The sequence below is a fragment of the Mesoplodon bidens genome (assembly GCF_964165515.1).
Source record: "Mesoplodon bidens genome assembly, chromosome: 2".
Lineage (NCBI taxonomy): Eukaryota > Metazoa > Chordata > Mammalia > Artiodactyla > Ziphiidae > Mesoplodon > Mesoplodon bidens.
The window spans coordinates 32,728,055-32,750,138 of NC_138177.1; the positions used below are offsets into that span (position 1 = coordinate 32,728,055).

At 35.0% G+C, this 22,084-nt stretch overlaps 1 protein-coding gene across 3 annotated transcripts in view; it reads left to right on the forward strand.

Moving 5' to 3' along the window:
• The window catches only part of RABGAP1L (RAB GTPase activating protein 1 like), a 700,878-nt gene that overhangs the window by 463,098 nt on the left and 215,696 nt on the right, over positions 1-22,084 (forward strand). For all 3 annotated transcript variants that reach the window (XM_081224264.1, XM_081224266.1, XM_081224265.1), the window contains exons 16-17: positions 5,560-5,685; positions 7,883-8,026. In XM_081224264.1, the coding sequence (XP_081080390.1) occupies positions 5,560-5,685; positions 7,883-8,026 (270 nt within the window). The remainder of the gene's footprint in view (positions 1-5,559; positions 5,686-7,882; positions 8,027-22,084) is intronic.

Below are 22,084 nucleotides of genomic sequence, written 5' to 3' on the forward strand. Positions count from 1 at the left end.
GGAGTACTAAGAGGGAATTTTATAGTGATAAATGCATACATCAGGCAAAGAGAAATATCTCAAATGAACAACCTAACTTTACACCTCAGGAACTGGAAAAAGTAGTACAGACTAAGCCCAAAGTTAGTAGAAGGAAGGAAATAATAAAGACTATAAGACAAATAAATAAAATAGAGAATAGAAAAACAATGGGAAAGATTGACAAAACTAAGAGTTGATTCTTTGAAAAGATAACAAAATTATATACTTTTAGCTAGATTAACTGAAAAAAAAGAGGGTGCAAATAAATAAAATTATTTAAAAAGAGGAGACATTACAGCTGATACCTCAGAAATACAAAGGATCATAAGAGACTACTGTGAAAAATTATACACCAACAAATTGGATAACCTAGAAAAAATGAGTAAATTTCTAGAAACACACAAGACTCAAGAAATAGAAAATCTGAATAGACCAGTAACAAGTAAGGAGATTAAGTCAAGAATCAAAACTCCCCCAACAGATAAAAGCCTGGGACCAGATGGTTTCACTGGTGCATACTATCAAACATTAAAACCAAACATTTTAAGAAGCATTAGTGCCAATCTTTCTCAAACTCTTCCAGAAAAATTGAAAAGGAGGGAAAACTCCCAAACTCATTTTACAAGGCAAGCTTTACCCTGATACCAAAACCAGAGGAGGATACTACAAGAAAAGAAAACTGTAAGCCAATATCCCTGATGAATGTAGATCAAAAGTTCTCAACAAAATACTGGCAAACTAAATTGAACAACACATTAAAAGGATCATATTCCATGATCAAATGGGATTCATCCCTGGGATGCAAGGATGGTTCAACATATGCAAGTCATAAAAGTTATGTATCACATTAATAAAATGAAAGATAAAAATCATATAATCATCTCAATAGATGCAGAAAAGCATTTGACAAAATTCAACATCCATGCGTGAGAAAAGCTGTCAACATACTGGGTATAGATGACACGTGCCTCAACATCATAAAGGCCATATATGACAAGCCAGCAGCTAACATACTCAATGGTGAAAGGTTGAACACTTTTTTCTGGACATACAGATGGCCATCAGGTACATGAAAAAGTGCTCAATATCACCAATCATTAGTGAAGTGCAAATTAAAACCACAACAAAATATCACCTTACACCTGTTAGAATAGCTATCATCAAAAAGACAAGAATTAACAAGTGTTGGGAGGATATGGAGAACAGGGATCCCTTGTGCACTGTTGGTGGGAATGTGAATTGGTGCAGCTACTGTGGAAAACAGTATGGAGGTTCCTCAAAGAGTCAAAAATAGAACTACCATTTGATCCAGCAGTTCCACTTCTGAGTATTTATCCAAAGGAAACAAAGACACTAACTCAAAAAGATGTCTTCACCCCACGTTCATTGCAGCATTAGTTGCAATAGTGAACACATGGAAACAATCTAAGTGTCTATTGAGTGATGGATGGATAAAGAAAATGTGGTATATACATATAGGGGAATACTATTCAGCCATAAGAAAGGAAATTCTGTTATTTGTGGCAACATGGATGAACCTTGAGGGCTTTATGCTAAGTGAAGTAAGTCAGTCAGAGAAAGACATGTATGATCTCACTTATATGTGGAAACGAAAAACATTTGTTTGGGACTTCCCTGGTGGTCCAGTGGTTGACTGCACGCTTCCACTGCATGGGGCATGGGTTCGCTCCATGGTAGGGGAACTAAGATCCCACATGCCCTGTGGCGTGGCCACAAGATTTAAAAAAAAAAAAAAAGACAAAGCGGAGGTTGATGGTCGCCAGGTGTGGGAGATGTGGGAAATGGGTGAGTGTGGTGAAAGAGTACAAACTTCCAGTTATTAAATTAATAAGTTCAGGGGATGTAATGTACAGCATAGTAACTGTAGGTGACAATACTGTATTGTATATTTGAAAATTGCTTACCACAAAAAAGACAAAAATTCTCACCATAAAAAACAAAAATCGTTAACTATGTGAGGTGATATATGTATATATAAATAAGTAAAATCATCACTTTGTACACCTTAAACTTACACAATGTTGTATGTCAATTATATCTCAATAAAGCTGGGAAAAATTAAACAATATAAATGTACAATTACATATATTAAAAACAGAAAGTGGTAAATACTAATTATTTTGCCACATTTTACTGTTATCTGTACTTTTTAGTCTGTTTTATCTGATGGAAGTAGCATATAATGGTATGTTGTTGAGCATTGCTTCTCAGCTCCAGTTTATTTATTTTCTATATTTGATGAGTTATGGTAATGGCCAACTACTGCTAACGCTACAGCTAGGTCCCTGTTACCCAACTTATTATTATAATTATTAGTATTATATTTATTTGCATTAACAAAGCTATAATTTATTGTTGTAAGTTTTTCTGCCATCATTGAAGTCATTAGTAGCCACCAGTGATTATTGTTTATAATTTCCAAAGTATGTTTTTATCATATATCTTATGTTTTACAATATCATCAATCTAGGCTCAGCCTTCACTCCCTGTTATTGACACTTCACTGAGCTATATTTCAAAAACATGCATTGTCTTATCCTTCAAAGCAAAACACCATTATAAGTCTATGTGTGAACTTCCTTTTTTCTCTGTGGTGTAAATGTCAATTGGTATTTGTTGTTTAGCTATATTTTATATATTTTTAGGTATTCTCTTTTTTTTTTTTTTTTTTTTTTTTGCGGCATGCGGGCTTCTCACTGTTGTGGCCTCTCCCGTTGCGGAGCACAGGCTCCGGACGCGCAGGCTCAGCGGCCATGGCTCACGGGCCCAGCCGCTCCGCGGCATGTGGGATCTTCCCAGACCGGGGCACAAACCCGCGTCCCCTGCATCGGCAGGCGGACTCTCAACCACTGCGCCACCAGGGAAGCCCTGGTATTCTTATTTTTAATATCTTTGACATTTTTTCTCATTTTGTGTGCTCACCCTCCTTGCTGCTAGTAATAATGAATACATTAATTGAAGAAAGAGAAATACCAAGGGAAGCTTAATTAGACATGCTAAATAGATCCCATTTCATCTTTAAACCAGAAAGAGAAGGTTGAATTTCCACTTTCCAAAGGATTATACCTATTTCCCATTACTTTCTCACTCATTTTGTTAGCAACCTTTTTTCTGTTTTCACAGGGATTCATTTTTAGTCACTTTCATGTTGAGATAGTATCTGAGATCCCATAAGAGCTTATTATATCTGACCTTAGTCTTCACAGATAGTCAGTATTGATTCTACTCAGCTGGACTGGTATTTTGTAGGTTTAGTCTACTGTTTTCATGTAACACATGAACTAACTAAAAATCAAAACCTTGGCTATATTGCTGACGCTAGACCTGAAGGATACTAACTCCAAGGCTGCCCCCCACACCCAAAATATAGATATATTTTTAAAAATAGGCTGGGATTGTCAGTTTTATTTTTAGGGATCAAGTTCAAACTTTCAAATGCTTTTGTTTTTAAAGAACATTTATTAAATATATTGTTTGTATATGTGTGAGAGACAGACAGTTGAATGGGGAAGGTGGTGGAGGGAGAGGGGAAGGGGACCAAGAGATAGAGATAGAGATGGGTGCGGGGAGAGAGGGAGAGAGAATGAGTGTGAATGAATGAATATGAATAAATTTAAGCTCCATATCTAAAAGCAAAGCAGAACTTTATGTCTATTTGTCATTTTCTTAAATAGTTTATCCTGATAAAGCTCATATCCGGCCATCCCTCTATTTGCACTGTAACTGTAGTGACATCTAACTCCTCTTCCACACCCCATCCTCCCCTACTCCACAACTTCTGTGTCTGTATCAGTCTCAAGTAGAGTTGCCTATTTCCTTGTCCTTTGGGAAGGCACTCTACTTTTACCTCTGTATCCAGGGCCTAGAACAGTACATGCATCTTATATGTTCAGTGACTGCATGTATGAATGCTGAAGGGTGTTTAAACTTTTGTTTTAATGGTCTCACCACATTCAAGGAAATAAAGGTTAATCCCTTTTATACCTTGTATATTCAACTAATCATCACTTACTTAGGAAGAGGGAAAGATTGAGTGAACTAGTTTCTCTAGGGCTGGAAATAGTTATCTTACGGGCAGCATTTTTGTATAGCCATTTTAGTAGAGATCAGGAAGAAGACAAAGAGGCTTATAACTTGGTAGTAAGAGAAGTATTGTAGACTGTTTATGTGCACATTAGTGTCACTTGAAGCTTCAATGACAGAATTGCTAAAGGGGTAAAAAAAATACAGTGTGCTTACATTCTAAATAACTGCATAAAAACTGAAAAATGTCTGCTAACTTGAACTGCTGTGCTAAAAGCCAAGGCCCCCAACTCATAGGTAAAAAAGAAATAAGCAAATATTTAGAGAAGTAAAATGACAACAGCTAACTGTACTTATTTAACTTTAGGAGATTTTATTTAACTAATTTACATATTTCATGGTTTATAGTAGAAAACAGAAGTGGTCAGTTTGTATAGGAACTTAAATAAACAGTTACATTTCTAAGTGGGTAAACAGAACTCTACTTGATTCAATTATTCAGGCAGGAAGTTGGTCTAACAAATGTGTCAAATACCATAATCAGCCAAGGTCAGACTTTCAAAGAAGTGACATTTAAAGTAAATGTTTACATAATAGTTACATCCTAGGACCTTGAGTAAGGACAATTTTTTCTGTTTGCTTGGTACAAATTCTAAAATATTGAATATGTCCCTCTCTAAATTCTTTCAGCTCATTGATACCATAATTTAGAGATCGGTTCTTTTGATTTCAGATTTTATTCTCTGTTCAGATAAAAATATCTGGGAAGGTATATCAGACTTTATTTGTCATTTAAATCTTAATGAGAGAAGCTCATAAGCTTCTGAAACAGCTGAAAACCTTTTTATAGAGAGAAAAATAGCAACATCAGGATTCTGGGAGGACAGTATCATACTATCTATCAAAATTAAAAATGCATTTTATCCTTTGACTCAGCAATCCCTCTTTTGGGAAATTATTGAGGGAGAAAAGCAAGGTGCATAGCAATGTATTTAGAATGCTATCTTTTATACAGGAAAGGGAAAAAGTAAAATAAGAAATGTAATTCTTTTATTTGCATAAAGAAACACTGGCAGGATATATGAGAAATTATTGAGTAGTTATGAGATTATGCAAAAGAGGTTGGGGGGACAGATACAGGGATTAGTGGATATAGGGATAGAGAGGAGTGAGACTTTTTTAAACCTTTATATACTTTTAAATTGTTTTGATTTTTTACATCATCTGTCTATATTACCTATTTTTAAGATGGCTTAAGAGTAAATGACAAGGTGATTAAAATTAGCAAAAGAGGGAAATTCATCTCAAGTAGGGAAGCTTGAAACTTGGAACATAGATTTTACCTATGTCACTGCAGAAAGCTGGCTCTGAAGAATTTCATTCATTAGTGGCCTTCAACCACTAATACAGGGGACTAATAACATGAAGGAATGTTTCTGACATTCTGGTCAAATGCCACTCAGTCATGTTCTGTATGTATATGTTTTCCTGTAGATGCCAGAGGAACAAGCATTCTGTGTTTTGGTGAAAATCATGTATGACTATGGTTTACGAGACCTCTACAAAAACAACTTTGAAGATCTTCACTGCAAATTCTATCAGTTGGAAAGACTAATGCAGGTAAATAAACATTAGGAACTTTTATCACTCAGGGATTTGTTGGCTTATAGGGAAAGTCCAATAAAATTGAAAAATAATGGTTTATGAAAATCGAATGGAAAGTTACAGAAAAGGTAAATGGATTTGGTTTCTGACCAATATCTACAGTGGTCTTAATATCATAAAATATTTATTTAACTATTTGACCATTTATAAAAATAGTCTTCCATTTAAAATATTCAACTTAATGCACTTTGAAGTGCAAATATGGTGAATTAAGTCAGTAAAGAGATTTCCCAGTATTATTTGTAAATAAATGAAGATATTTACATAATAAAAACAGAAGTACTTAAGATTTTTCTCAGTATTAATTAGCACCAGTACCATATTTAGGTCCACATGTAGAGAACACTTTAAAGAGACAGAAAGACATTGATGAAATTAAAAACCACCTAAAATATTGTAGTGTAGGGACACACTTTAAATTCTTTCCTCTGTAATTTCCAGATCTCACACAATGTTGTTAACTATTTCATAATGTATATGTGTAAATTATATGTATGAGAAATAGGTATTCTTTTATATATCTGTCATAAAAAAAGGTTGTGAGCAAGGACAAAATTATTATCTAGTGCTGTTAAAGGAATTACTGAGTAGCTTTGAAATTCCACCTGAGGTTGTAAATCTTAAATTTGTAATGGGTCTGTGCAACATATTTATATGGCTTTTTCTGTAAGAGGTATTGGGAATCCAAGAGAAATGTGAAGAAAATACATGATTGAATTGATTCCATATTGGGGAAAAGTAGAGTGGTTGGGGAGGAAGGTTACTGGGATGTGGCAGTAGAGGATACTGGTAGGAGCTTATTGACATGACCTGTCAGCAGATCAGTAGGTGTCTAAGGGGGAAGTGAAGCCAATAGGAGACAAAGACTAGAACAGGGAAGTGGAAGGCAGAGAGTTTGCAGTGAGGTTAAGGACAGCTGTATTAGGAGAAGGGAATGTAGGAGGATAGAAGACCTGAAACGTGAAGAAGAAATAAAGGGGGAGGAGGATGTCAAAAGAACTGTAAGCACAACTGACAGATGGGCATTGAGGAGGAAAAAGACTGTGTAGAAGAATCTGGTAACTATGGACAGTAAAAGCAATGGGCTCTTTTTTAGAGATTTCATTCTTCCAAGTAAATTTTGGGATTCTTCACATTTTTTATCTTTCATTTACCTTTCATTTTAAAAAGTTCATATTTTTTCAAAGGTCAGTATTCTTAAGAGCTTTGAGAGTCAAATAAAAGTACCTGATAAATGAATAGCATGTTCATGGTACTATGAAGAAACCCAAATACATTTTCTGTTAGCACTTCTGTCTGTTAACTGAATGACCACTTCGATACCCCATTAAAAGTACCTGATGGGTACATTGGGGTGTTTTTCAAAGAGCATCTTGTACAAAAAGTGAGGTTTTTTATTTCTGTGGTCTGTTTATGAAAACAAAACTAAAGTGGGCTTTTATATATCTTTGCCTTTGTCTTTCAGTTATGGGAATAGCTATGCTAATGCTTTATACTTTGCCTTTCATGCTTTTGAAAAGCATTTACTTGTATAACTCGGGGAAAAAGAGGTTTTTTCCTCTTTTTCCCAGTATTTTTTCCAGAAAAACCCATAAAGGGTTTTTCTAGGAGACATCCAATTTTATACATTATATACTTGTACAATTTCTGTACTTTGTAATTTTTAATATGTTGAAGATAGATTGTTAAAAGTACGGTTATGTTTTGGGCTTCAGTACCATAATGTACTGAAGTAATATCATAGAACCCAGATGATGTTGATATTAAATGGTCTTCAAAGAAAAGATACATTTCTTTTTTGGCTAGTTAGGAGTTCAACCCTGAATGGAGTGCTGTGACTTGACCATGGAGTCCTGATACTCACTAGACCACAGGTGTTCTGTCAGAGCAAGCATTTCCCAAGAAACAGGAACAGTCAAGTGAGCAAGAGTTGATCTTTGTTATTTGTTCATAACACGTCTTTCTTGTTCTCTCTCTGTCATATGCCCAGTTCTCATCTTCTATCATCACTTCTATGTAGTTATATAAAAGTCAACAAATGCTGTAGTAAATTGAGAGTGATCATAGCAAGCTTGTCATAAATCGCAGTTGTGGCAGGAAATGAGGCGTCTTCAGTGTTCCTCCCTCCACAATTTTCCACTTTGACTTTCAGGAGCAGTTACCGGACCTGCACGGCCATTTTTCTGATCTGAACCTGGAAGCTCATATGTATGCATCCCAGTGGTTTCTCACTCTTTTTACTGCCAAGTTCCCACTCTGCATGGTCTTCCACATCATTGACTTACTGCTTTGTGAGGTAGAGTGACTCCCATCTCTCATATTTAAGTCAAAATAGAAAATAGTTTCTACGTAACACGATTAACAATTTTCTTCATTTTCTTTTTACCTTAAAAAAGAACATTAAGCCATAAATACTGACCAAAAAGTTCTATTTGAATTTTTAGTAAAGATTACTTTAATAGTAATTTTATTATTTGTGAGAAATGAAAATGTTAGGCATATATAATTTCTACAAAGTAAAATGAGGTAATTAAATTTGTATCATTAAATTCACAATAAGCCTATATCTGTGTAATTATGCATTACTAATACCAAGGACCTTTAAAGTTAAATAAGTGAAATTAGAATCAGGTGTTTTTAATGGTAATGTAATTATACTCCAAGAGTGAATATAAATGAAAACTTTATGGTAATTAAATTCTCAATTCATATCTCTTCCTGTGTGTTGTTTGAGACTCCTACCAGACAATTGAGAAGTGATAAACTAAAGCTTCTATATCATATAATTATATGTTTAGACAGTAGAATATTTCAAAAATTAGTTTGCAGAATTCCTTAGGTATCTATATTTGTTTCCTTTATTGTTTTTAGTTCCTTAGATGGCTGTATTTATTTACTTTACTCTTTTAAAGATGTAAGTAATATTACACACACATACATCTTATACTGCCCATCAAAATGTTTGTCTTTGCAGTGATGAAAAAGTTGCTGGATAAGAAAAACTTTTTTATTAGGAATATAAATGTATATAAAAATATAACTGTCTTAATGTAAAAAGCTGGAGTAATCAAAAGTATAAACTTAATATAATCTAGACAGTTTTATATTACAATATTAATTTTTTAACACACAGTTTCTTCTTTCTTAGAAGAAAAGTCTAACCATTTTAATCACCTCAGGAACTAGAAATTTCATCATAAAATAAGGTTAAAAAAGATAAAAATGTATAAGCTATATAAAGCATAGCTTACTTTTCAGCCTACTTACTGCAGTAACCATCTGATATGCAAGCACAGCTGGGTTTTGCTCTTCAAAGGTTCTAGCTGGCAGAAGCACAACATATGAAGGGTGCAGAGCATTTTGTAAACATGTAAGATTTTAAAACATTTGTAACATATTTTGATAAAGAAGAGTTCAGTGACTTGCTGAGAGACACAGAATAAGTTCCCGAATTCTGAATATTATAACAGCCAGAGTACCTGACTGATGACGCATTAATTCTATTTGTCTTACTTACAGATTAGTTCCTTAAATGCCTATTTAAATTAAACCTAAAGGAAGAATGCAAAATTAGGAGCTAAAACCTTATTCAAAGTCAAAATGGTGTGATCACAGTATGCACAAAGCAAACTGGACATTTGTACTAAAAACTCTACTTTGCCTGATTATCCACATGGGTGTGGTGAACAGTTCTGACTCCTCTAATTTAGTTTAATATTCTTTGAAAGTAAAACCAAATTCATTGAGTTCTGTAATCTTCAAACAATGTGATACTAAAAGTTAGTTCTGATAAATATTTATAGGTCTTACTTATTGCACACTGAGCTGAGTTCAGTATTTCATGGTATTTATAAAAATAGGAAAAAGTGGGGGCATGACATTTTAACAGTTTTATCTTTATATATAGTAAGAGCTTGCAAATACTTATTATCATTGCTTCATGTTTTTTGCTGATATTATCTAACTTCAGAGTAGATTGGTTCGGTGGTGTTCATTATAGAAAAGAGAATGAAATTAATATGCTTAATCATAACAGTTAAATTGGATTTCTTGGTCACTTTTGGTAAGGTAGTAACACTGGAATAGTGACTTTGTAAAATTGTCTCTACCTCAATGGTGCCATACCTGACATTGGAGCACTGTCCACGGGTCTTCTGGAACCCAGATTCATAATTCCTCAGGAAATTTCATCTTGAAGATATTTGAATTTCTAATATCAGTTGCTTAAAAAATTAGCAACATTTATGGTAGGGGAAAGAAAAGTAAATTTGTAAGTCTTCTCATCAGTTGTCAGCTGCGATTCATAATCACAGTGTTTGAAAGATCTTAATGCTCATTAAAATTAATAAGAGCATCATAGATGTTACGTTTTCTTCCCTTAAACCTGTACTCTGCAGCTGTTTAAGGAAGTTGCATAGCTTTCCAAAACAGGGAGTAGGTTGTAATCACAGCATCATGGTAACCAAGGAAATAAATGATAACATCCCTCAACAAAGTAAATAGCCTTTCAAAATAAAGTTTATTGGCAACAATATTGTAGTGTGCTTCAGGATATTTGTTCTTTCCACTAAGTCATCTTTGTCAGAGGATTAATTTGCAAAGGAAATTTTTAGATAAACTTTTATTTCCTGCTTGTCTGTGTTTTCTCTTTGCCCCTTTCCTCCTTGTGGTTAATAAAATATTTATATCAAGGCTATTCTTTCATATGTGATAAAATATTCCAAAAGAAGAAATGGAAACATAGTCTTAAATAGAATCATCCATAGGTATTTGTTTTTGTCATAGTCTCTCTTTTTAAAGAAAACAATTTAAATCTTGATGGTTATGAATTAATATTGAGTTACAAATGGAAGGCTTAGAAATTCTTAGATGGAAAAAATATTGATTTTTCAAAGTTCATAATTCTGACAAAAAATGTATTGGTCTGCAGAATATTTTGCGCAAAGATCCTATTGCAAAATGAGAAAGTCATTGAGCTTGAAATTTTACTCTTAGAAAGTATATCCTCATTTCATGTTTTCCTAAGTTAAATGTTTTTAAGGATTTCTTCATTCATTCTGAGGTTAAGAATATGAAGTTAATTAAGTAGCAGAAAAGGGAAGAATTTTAGTAGACTTTGACAATGCAGTTGGAATCAAAAGCTAGTTATCAGTAGTTTTATTTAAAATATTTACTTAAAGCTGAATATGCGGTGACTTGGGTTAATCCTTTTGTTTGGTAAAGATGGATTGCAACAGGATTTGAAACTAGAGTTGAAAATACATTTTCTTATATTGAGATGAATGGAACTCTGTAAATTGACATTTAGCCCAAAATTGAAATGAAAAAAAAAATCTTTTTAAAGGACAAAGCCTCCTATGTTTATTATCTGTCTCTGTTTATATGGAGGGATAAGAAACAGGCTAAAAGTATTAATTACAGTGTAGATGCTATGCTGTTAATCCCCCAAGAATAAAACATTGGTTTTTAAAGAACCTTTTATTTAAATATGACAGAATAAAAGAAAATGTGCAAAAATTAGTGTAAAACATGCTGATTTTTAACAAAGCGAACACATTAATGTAGCCAAGTACCTAGATAAAAGAAAAAGAACATTATCTGCATTTCATAAGCCCTCCTCCCCTCAGTCACTACTCCTCTGAAGAGTGATCACTATCCTGACTTTTAACACCTAGATTAGTGTTAATTGGTTTTGAACTTTATATAAATGGCATCATACAATATGAACTCTTTTTCATCTAGCTTCTTCATTCATCATTATGTTTGTGAGACTCATCCATATAGTGCATCTAGGCGTGGTTTATTTGTTCCATTTTGTGAATATGCTACAATTTATTTGTTCTTCCATTCTATTGTTGATGGACGTTTGGGTCATTTCCCGATTAGGGCTATTATAAATAGTGTTGCTATGAACATTCTTGAACCTGTCTTTTGGTAAACATGTGTACGCATTTCAGTGGGTAAACATCTAGGAGTGAAATTTCTGGGTTAGGGCATATGTAAGCTAGGGTTTTGTAGATGCTACCAAACAGCTTTCCAAAGTATTTTGAGCATTGCCTTTTGTGTTGTTTTTGTTCAGTAAAAGTCTTCCTTGTGATCGGGGGCAGAGTTTTTGTTTTCTTTTTTTGTAGATGGCAGGTCCTAGATCAGATTAGTGTTCATGAACATGGAGCAAAATGAATCTCATTTGGTGATTGAAGTCATTCACTTAATCTCTGAAGTTGCGTACAGATGGGAACTAAGAGCTGGATCTAAGACCCAAATCACTTTTGTGCTTATATGAGGGCAGTTACCCTGATGTGGAAAATTCAGCAATGTATTCAGTTATAGAAGAACCAACATAGGGACAGCTTAACATTGGCGTTAAGGTATTTATTTGGCTTTTTAGTTAACCCTTCCTGTATCACTTTCTTCACATTACTTTGCCAATATATGTCTTAGTTTCTTTCTCTGTAAAATGAAGCTAACAATACCTAGCTCCTGGGTTTATTTTAAGGATTAAATGCAATTATGAATATAAAGTGTCTAGCACTCTGTCTGCTACGTAGTAAATATTTACTTAATAATATTACCTTCCATTCTGCTCTATCCACCTGTATAGTCCTTTTAGTTGCTTCTCAATTTATTCAATTAACAACCAACTTTAGGGATTCTTAAGAGAGGGTTAACTGGCTGTTGGTTTGTTATTATCTTTCTAACCACCTTTGTTTTCCCCCCAGTTGAGGCGCCTCTTTGCTAAAACCAAAAATTTAGCCGTTGACCTTAATAGAAGTTTTATTCTATTTCTTATTGACTATAGTGATTCAAGTAGTCCTCCAAAAGTGTTTTTTCTTCCACCTTCTTTCAAAAGACATAAGGAAAACAGTGCTTCTTTTAGTCTTGACAAGATAACTGACAGCTGGTGTTTAAAGTTGACTCTTCTCAGATAGTTCAGGTTTTAGAGTATCAAATATATTCAGCTTTATATAGTAATTTGGTATTTCTTGAAATTTAAGGAAATCATTGACTCTTCAAATTGGAGTATATTTCCTGCCTCTCCTTTCTTCTTAGGGTGATGAGAAAAGAAATGACAGTACGGGATATCTGATTAAATACCACCAATTATAATCCCCCTTTCAAAGCAGTTTTCTAAAGCTGTTATCTGAAGAATAGATTCATTGTATAATATCTTTACTCTTTGCCCCCATTTTCCTCCCTCAAATAGTGATACATTGAATTTTTAATTGAGATATAGTTGACATATAACATTGTGTAAGCTTGTATCACAGTGTATCACAACATGTTAGTTTGATACATTTATGTATTGCACTATGATTACTACAGTAGCATTAATACCTTTATCAAGTAATACATCGAATTTAAAGCACATCACAATGGGCTGATATAAGGAAGATTAAGAACATAAAATTTTCTGAAAACTTTAAGAATAGTAATTGGTTACAAGAGAGGAAAAAATGCTTTGACTAACCAATAAATACTGTAGAGGCTATTTTAATGTTTTACTTATCAGTAGAAATCCTCAGGAATAGAAAAAACTCTAAAATCTCGTTTCTGGCTGCTAATATCTTTCCTACCTACTAGGGTCTTTATGGTTCTCACATCAGTTGTCTTAGCAGCTCTTTCTTGTGTTTTTGTTAATTTTGACATTACAGAAAGAGGCAGAAACCTCAAGTTAAAAAATGGCAGAACGACTATCTGTGCTTCCTGTGACTTTGAGAGGAATATTCATTTATTCAACAAACGTTTATTGAACTCCTACTAATGCTTGGCACCATTCAAGTTCAGGGATACAACAGTAAATAAAAAACAGATAAAAAACTCTTGCCCTCATTAAGTTTTTATCCTTGTGGAAAAGGCAGACAATAAACACATGACTAAGTAGAATATACAGTATATCAGAGGTGTTAAATGCTATGGAGAAAGATAAAGGAAAGAAGAGAAATGTGGCAGATCTTAACAGGGTCTTTTGACCATAGTAGAGAATTTAGGTTTTACTGGGCTGAGATGGGAAACCACTAGTGAGGTTGAGTATAGGAATGACATGCTCTGATATATGTTTTATCCTGAACTCAGGTTGCATTGTTGAAAAAAAGATGTGGGGAGAATTTGAAGGGAGAAGTGGGAGACCAGTTAGAGACAATTGAGGTAATCTGGTGTTTGGACCAAGCAGTGGCAGTGGAGGTGGGGAAAAGTGGTTGAACTCTGGACAGATTTCAAAGGTAGAGAAAACAGGATGTGCTGATGGAGCATCTGGGGTAAGTTTTATTGATTACATGTTTTCATTTAAGGTAGTAGTGAGAGGGAAGGATGGCTGGTTGTGTAGCTTCCATGCTTCAGGGAGCATCTTGGAGACAGATGGTGCTGTGGAGTGAATGGGGAATGTTACTGTTACATGCTTTGTTCTGGAAGTGCTTGGATTACAAATTCTCTGCAGGTTTTTTCCAGAAGCAGGTTTTGGTGCCCCTGGGAACATTTAAGGCCAGTCTTTAAATAAGAAATATAGAGGGTGGAATAATTATGAAAGATGATCAATGGGGGAATAAGCATGTTAAACCTAGTACTTTAAAATACAACTGCATATTTACTGCTAAAAATAGAAGTGGTATTTTGCTTCAATAAAATCAGACTCACATTACTGTGAAGACTCACAAAGACTTTATATACCTTGAACCTGTTCAGTAACCCATAGTATTTAGTTGTTGAGTGTTTAGTTCTCATAATCAGAGCAAAGATCACTGACTTAAAGTTGTGGGGTGACAGATTTTTTTCCAATAAAAATCTTTCAGTTCATCATAAATTGGAATAACTAAAGTTACTTTATAGTATTTTTGGTTGCAGAAACACTCATAACAGTTAAACTGTATATACATGGATTGAATAAAATAACTAAACATAGTCTATTATTTTTATGATTAAATATTTAAAACATACCCACAGACATAGAAAACAAACTTATGGTTACCAAAGGGGAAAGGTGGCGGGGGGAGGGATAAATTAGGAGTTTGGGATTAACATGCACACACTACTATATATAAAATAGATAACCAACAAGGACCTACTGTATAACACAGGGAAGTCTACTCACTATTCTGTATAACCTATATAGGAAAAGAAGCTGAAAAAGAGTAGATATATGTTTATGCATAACTGAATCACTTTGCTGTACCCTTAAAACTAACACAACATTGTGAATCAACTATACTCCAATATAAAATAAAAATTAAAAAAAGAATAATAAAAAAATTAAACATACCAAAAAATCATAAAGACATACAATGAACTCCTGTGTCTACCTCTCTGGTTAAGAAATAAAACAATACCAACAACATTAGCTTTGTATATTATTATCTCTTCGTGATCACACCTCCCGCCTTTTGCCTTCCTCAGAGGAACCATTCAGTGTTTATCATTCCCATGTATGTCTATAGGTTTCCCATGTATGTCTATATGTATGCTATGTATATATGTATCTCTGAGCAATTTCCAGTTGAACATATTTGGAAAATATTATTGTACTCACTGGTTTATCAAGTCCACTTCCAAAATATGTTTTGAAAGCAAAATGTGTCTTCTCCTCAGTATCATGTCCTATTCAGTAACCTCCTAACTCATCTTACCACTTGGCCTTCTTTTATCCCATTATTCTCCACAGCATCCAGAGAAATTTTCATAAAACCCAGATCAGGTCATGTAACTCCTCTGCTGAAAATGCTTCAGTGATTTCCCACTAAATAAAACTTAAATTGTTTCACTTGGTCTGTAATCTTACTCTTCCTTACTCCACAGTGGTGTCCCTGGGTCAGTCTTCCCCTTACTCACTGTACATCCAACCCTGGCCTTTTAGTTTCTGAAACAGTTAAGATCTTTTCAGGTTGAAAATGTTTGTGTAGCCTTTCCCTTCTGCCTACAGTGTGTTCTTCATTCTACCTGGCTTACTCCTTCAGATCTAAGTTTAAATGTTTCTTCCTCTAAGAAGTTTTGCCTGATCACCCATTCTTAAGTAGTGCATCCTTTTACCTTCTCTGATAGCACCCTGTAGTTGGTGGTTATTTATTTATTTACTGTGTATTACTTTTCAAATACCTATCTCTTCTACTAGATTATACATTTCTGAAAAGAGAAGCCATGTCTGTTTCATGTCCTACTGTATACCTAGTCAACTTGTAGACACACAGGAAATATCTGTTGAAGGAAAGTAGGAATGAAGAATTAATGGACAAAATTATTTTTATTGTCTTCATGTAGACGTTTTTATGAAATCCTATGGGCTGAAAAATAACTGTGCCTTTGATTCTTAAGAGAAAAAAATAAGTTAATATATTTAGGAATTCCTTCTCTTTTAGTTAAGAAATTTTAAGAAACAGAAATCCAGACATAGTAGCTCAAGTACAGTGGGGGTTTATTATAAATATAGAGGGAACCCAGGAAAGGATGAGCAAGTAGACCTCAGGAAGGACAGGTGCCACAGAAACTCCAGGCACTCATCTGTATTGATCTCTCTCTGTTTATGAATTGGATGTTCTCCCTTCTTTCATGACCTACATCTTTGTAGCTTTGTTTGTACAGGGCCTAAAATATCTCAGAAAAGTCTGCTATTACCTTTCAGCTCTAGGATCAACAGCTCTAGGATCAACAGCTCTTGGATCAACAGCTCTTGGCAAGCTCCTTATATTTTTAAGATAAAACTCTTGAGGGATAACCTAATTGGTCCTGCTCGTATTTTAAATAAGCCTGCATAGTCATGGGTCAAAGGTATGGGTCACCTTAGGCTAGTTGTCCATCTCTTGTCCAATATTCTGTGATAAGGGTTAGCCTTGGGGGGAGTCACATGACCTACAGCCCACTCAACAGGAAATCTACATGGAAGCAGATTTTCGGAGAAGGGTCACTGGTGGATCTGGAAAAACAAACATTTCTAGGTGCATATACTTCATGGATTGAAATTATTAGTGTTAACTGCTTTGAAATTTGACATTTGATAAATATTTATTAAATACATATTTATTCTCAAAATTGTGTTATCAATCTCAAAATTACATCTCAAAAATGTATTATCCAGCTGTAGATATTTATTTAATTAGAATGAAGAGTAGCACAGTTGTTTTTTGGGGTTTTTTTGCGGTACGTGGGCCTCTCACTGTTGTGGCCTCTCCCGTTGCGGAGCACAGGCTCCGGACGTGCAGGCTCAGCGGCCATGGCTCACAGGCCCAGCCGCTCCGCGGCATGTGGGATCTTCCCGGACCGGGGCAGGAACCCGTGTCCCCTGCATCGGCAGGCAGACTTTCAACCACTGCGCCACCAGGGAAGCCCAGCACAGTTTTAATATACAGTATAATCTTAAAAATTACGGCCCTCAGGGTTGAAGTGGTAGCAGTGTTCCAAATTATTTTCATGATATAGTTTTTCAAGTAGGGTTTTGAGTAAAGGCAGCATGTAACTTCAGTCTGTGTAAATTATTTTAATAATTATCTGCAAAGCAATATAAAGTATTTGAATGCTTCCCATTGTCTGGAAATTGGATTGTGAAAGCATCTTCTAACTAGTACTAGTTTAAAGACCTCCATTGCTATTATTCATAACAACAGTCTCTGATTTATAAATTATTTAGATTGTACAGTAGAGATGAAACTCTATCATACAGTGTCAGCTGGAAGTAGATTGGAAATGAGACCTTTTTTTGGAGAGTAGTTCCTTACCCTTACCATTCAGTTTTATTCATACCCAGTTTTTGCTGATAAACTTTAAGGCTTCCCTTTTTAAGTCTCAAAGATTTGAGGACAGGATACTGGCAGGATTTTCAGGGGAGTAATTCTGGGCCACACACCTCCCTATAAGTTTTACATCCCTGTCCCACTTCTTCTTACCTTCTCCAAACAGACCGCTGCCCTTCATCTTCCTCATATAGTTGGCCAATTAGAAATAGTTTTTTTGATAGTCTGATTATTCTTGTCCATTTCTATAGCAAATAAACCAGTCATCTTTGCCTCTCTTAAGAAATCCCCATTACCTACTCATTTAAAGATTGGAGTCTTATCCCTTCTCAACATTGGCTGAGGTCTCTCAGTCCAAGAATTTGTTGACCTTATATCTCAGTTGCTCCTTCTATGATCTAGCAGAATTTTCATCATGAAATGGCTTCTTCTGATGTTCCTGGTATTCTTCTCTAGCTTCCCTTTTCAGGTACTTTACCATCAGCTTCCATTGTTGGGCATTTTTAACCAAACAGTGATTTGACCTTTACATTATTTACCCAGAGCAATCATATCTAGACATAAAATAACCACCTACCACTACTAGAATTGCTGATTGCATTGGTTAAAAAAAGAGGCATAATGGAACATTCTGGTCTCCTGCTTTTTGGATTGTCTCACCAGGGTTTTCAGAAGCTCTTATTTTTTTTAGAAGTCTACTTGACATTTTGCTTCTTGTCCATGTCCTAGTAATATAGCCCATTTTGCTCTTCTTTGTGAGGAATAATGCCAGAAAAATTTTCATAATTGAATAGAACAATTTCCTGCATGTTCCACTGGCTCATTGACCTACTGAGTTGCAGCTTAGGCTGTGTCACAGTCTGGTGGTTGTTTCTTACAGCATTTAGTGGTCATGGTCTAGTTGTTCTCCAACATCCCAATGAAGTAGGCACATACTACTTATGACTAGTTCTCTTGTTTATGCTAATTGACAGATAGGCAAGAGTCCATTTCGTTCATAAGAATCCTTAATACAGAGGAAAATTAGTGCATTCTTAGTATTCAGAATCTGTCTTCCTGTAAATCTATTGAAAATATTATTTGTTAATATTATGATATGACTCTTTGTAAAAAGATGAACAATAGATATCCAGCAGTACTGATAAAACCTCTAATTTAAATGCTCTTTTTTTCCTATTCAGTAGAATAAAGCACATTATTATCTAATTATCTAATAATTAATAAGTGTTCAACTTGAAATGTAAACAGCTTAAAATAAGTGATTGGGTTGAAGCTAATAGTGCTAAATAAACACATTCAGATACAATGAGTCAACCTTGAAATATACAAAATTATCAGGCTTCTGAAAAATAGGTCATCTTTAGAAGATATTACTTTGCCTACTCACCTATCTAGAAATATTATCCAGTTCTTGTTCCAGATACTATTTTTCCCCCAAAATCGGTTTAGTTTTTTTTTGTCGTTGTTATGTCTGATAGTGCACTGCATGGAAATTTTGCAAATATCCCTTGTTCTGTGAGAACCTTCTTGTTAATATTAGAAGAGCATGATGATACAGTGCAATACTGAAAGAAAAAAAGTCTCCCTGTTACCTGATTAGTTATAGGAATAGATATATAAATTAATGGATTAGAAGTGAGAGTTCAGAAATACACATTTTTGGGTAATTGACTTTTTTTTTTTTTTTTTTTTTTCTTTTTGCGGTATGCGGGCCTCTCACTGTTGTGGCCTCTCCTGTTGCGGAGCACAGGCTCCGGACGCACAGGCCCAGCGGCCATGGCTCACGGGCCCAGCCGCTCTGCGGCATATGGGATCCTCCCAGACCGGGGCACGAACCCATATCCCCTGCATCGGCAGGCGGACTCTCAACCACTGCGCCACCAGGGAGGCCCGGGTAATTGACTTTTGACAAGGGTGCCAAGACAATTCAATAAGGAAATAATGGTCTTTCCAACAAAGTTGCTGGGATAATTGGATATTGACATATAAAAGAATGAAGTTGTACACCTACCTCATACCATTTTTAAGAATTAACTCAAAAAATAAATCATAGGCCTAAATGTAAGAGTTAAAACTATAAAACTCTTAGAAGAAAATCTAAGTGTAAATCTTCATGACCTTGGATTACACAATGGTTTCTTACATATGACACTTAAATCACAGCAACAAAAGAATAGATACATTAGATATTGTCAAAATTAAAAATTTTTATGGTTCAAAGGACACTATAGAGAAAGTGAAAAAACAGCCCACAGAAGGGGAGAGAGTATTTGTAAATCCCATGTCTGATAAGGGCTTTGTATCTAAAATATATAAAGAACTCTTGCAACTTACTGATAAAAGACAGATAGCCCAATTTAAAAGTGGGCAAAGAATCTGAATAGACATTTCTCCAAAGAAGATACGCAAATGGTCAATAAGTACATTAAGAGATCTTTGACATCATGAGTCATCAGGGAAATGCAAACTAAAAGCACAGAGAGATACGACTTCACACTCACTAGGATAGGTAGGTATAATCAAAAAGGACAAAAACTGGCGTTGGTGAGGATGTGAAGACACTGGAAGCCTCATAAATTGCTGGTGAGAATGTAAAGTGGTATAGTTACTTTGAAAAGCAGTTTGGAAATTACTCAAAAAATTAAAAATAGAGTTACCATATTACCCAGCAGTGCAACACACACACACACACACACACACACACACACACACCCAAAAGAACTAAAACCATAAGTTTACCAAAAAAAAAACAAACACCTTGTATACTAATGGTCATAACAGCATTATTTGTAATTAACTAAAAAGTGGAAGCAACCCAGATGTCCAACAACTGATGAATGAAACAAAATGTTGTATACCCATATTGTGGAATGTTATTCAGCTGTAGAAAGGAATGGTGTGCTGATACATGATACAACATGGATAAACCTTAAAAACATTATACTAAGTGGGACTTCCCTGGTGGCGCAGTGGTTGAGAGTCCACCTGCTGATGCGGGGGACACGGGTTCGTGCCCCAGTCCAGGAAGATCCCACATGCCACGGAGCGGCTGGGCCCGTGAGCCATGGCCGCTGGGCCTGCGCGTCCGGAGCCTGTGCTCCACAGCGGGAGAGACCACAGCAGTGAGAGGCCCGAGCACCGCAAAAAAAAAAAAAGAGAGAGAGAGAAAAAATTTATACTAAGTGAAAGGATCCAGACAAAAAGGACACATATTGTATGGTTTCATTTATATGCAAATCTATGGAGACAGAAAGTATTGATAGATTAGTATTTGCCAGGAACTAGGGGGAAGAGGGATTAGATACAAGGTTTCTTTTTGGGGTGATGAAGAGTTCGGGAATTAGATAGTGGGGATGGTTGTACAGTTTTTTGAATATACTGAAAACCACAGATGTGTACACCTTTAAAGGATGAATATTATGGAATTTGAATTATATCTCAACTTGGAAGGGGGGTGGGGAGTGCTTGTTAAATATACAAATTTTGTAGATCCATCTTAGATTCAAGATTCATGGAAGATATGACCCTAGAAATCTACATGTTTAACGAATATTTCCAAATTTTAAAATTCTCTAAAGTTTAAGGAATGCTCATTTAATAGTTTCATGTACTTATACACTGAAATGTGTTTGGGCTAAAGGATATAAACTCTGTGATTATTTTAATCATCAATAGCAGCAGGGGGATCTGTCTTCTGTCCCATATGGGAGTTATTGAATGGTACAGGCATAGTCCTTTTTCTGGAGGATTGAGAAGAGTGAAATGGAGAAGCATGCGATAGTGCACTTTTTCATTTCTTAGAATTCATTTCTTTGGCAAATTCTAGGAAGTGAAATAATAGTCTAAGGTAATGAATTCAGAGAAACACAGAACTTAAGGGAAATATCCAGCAGTGTTTATGTGTTTGCTGTATTTTCAGGTTGATTCTGGGGGTAAAAACCTTGTTCTGTTGATTTTTTTCAAGGCTATTTTGGCCGTCTGTTACCACGGGCCTATCAACAAAGCCAAGTTGACAGAAAACAGATGCGTATTTTAACAGCTAAACTTCCTCAGCACTGGCATCTGGATCAGTTTTGTTGCATGGCAATGCTGCAGCAAGACAAATTATGATTCAAAATAGGCAGATATTTTATTTCATGAAGATTTAGATGAAGAATAAGGTGGAACCTTTTAGAGTTAGCAGTTGTCAAGTAGGGAATGAAATGAATATGCATTTTTTTCAATACAGACTATTTGTGAGGCTTATTCAGATTTTTACTTTCACCAAATCAGAAAATGATAATATGATCATTAATAATATGCTGTATATATATAAAGCTTAAAAATCTCTTTTGAAAATCTAAAACTTCTTGTTTTCGTAAAGTATCAAAGCTTTTCAAAAATCAGATTCACGAGTATCTTTTTTTTACAAAGAGAAGTATGGCTTGATACTCAATTCTTTGTGGTCGATATCAGGCACTGACTAAGCCTATTTCTTTCTTTGACAATAGAAACAGATGATCAAGCTTAAAAGATTCTACACTTACATAAATGGATTATTAGAATGGTTTTGTTATACATAAGCCCAGTGGCATGCTGTAGGACAAGTACTTTGTTCAGATAGGGTGTGGGAGCATGACTGTGACTGGCTTTCCCACTTTTTT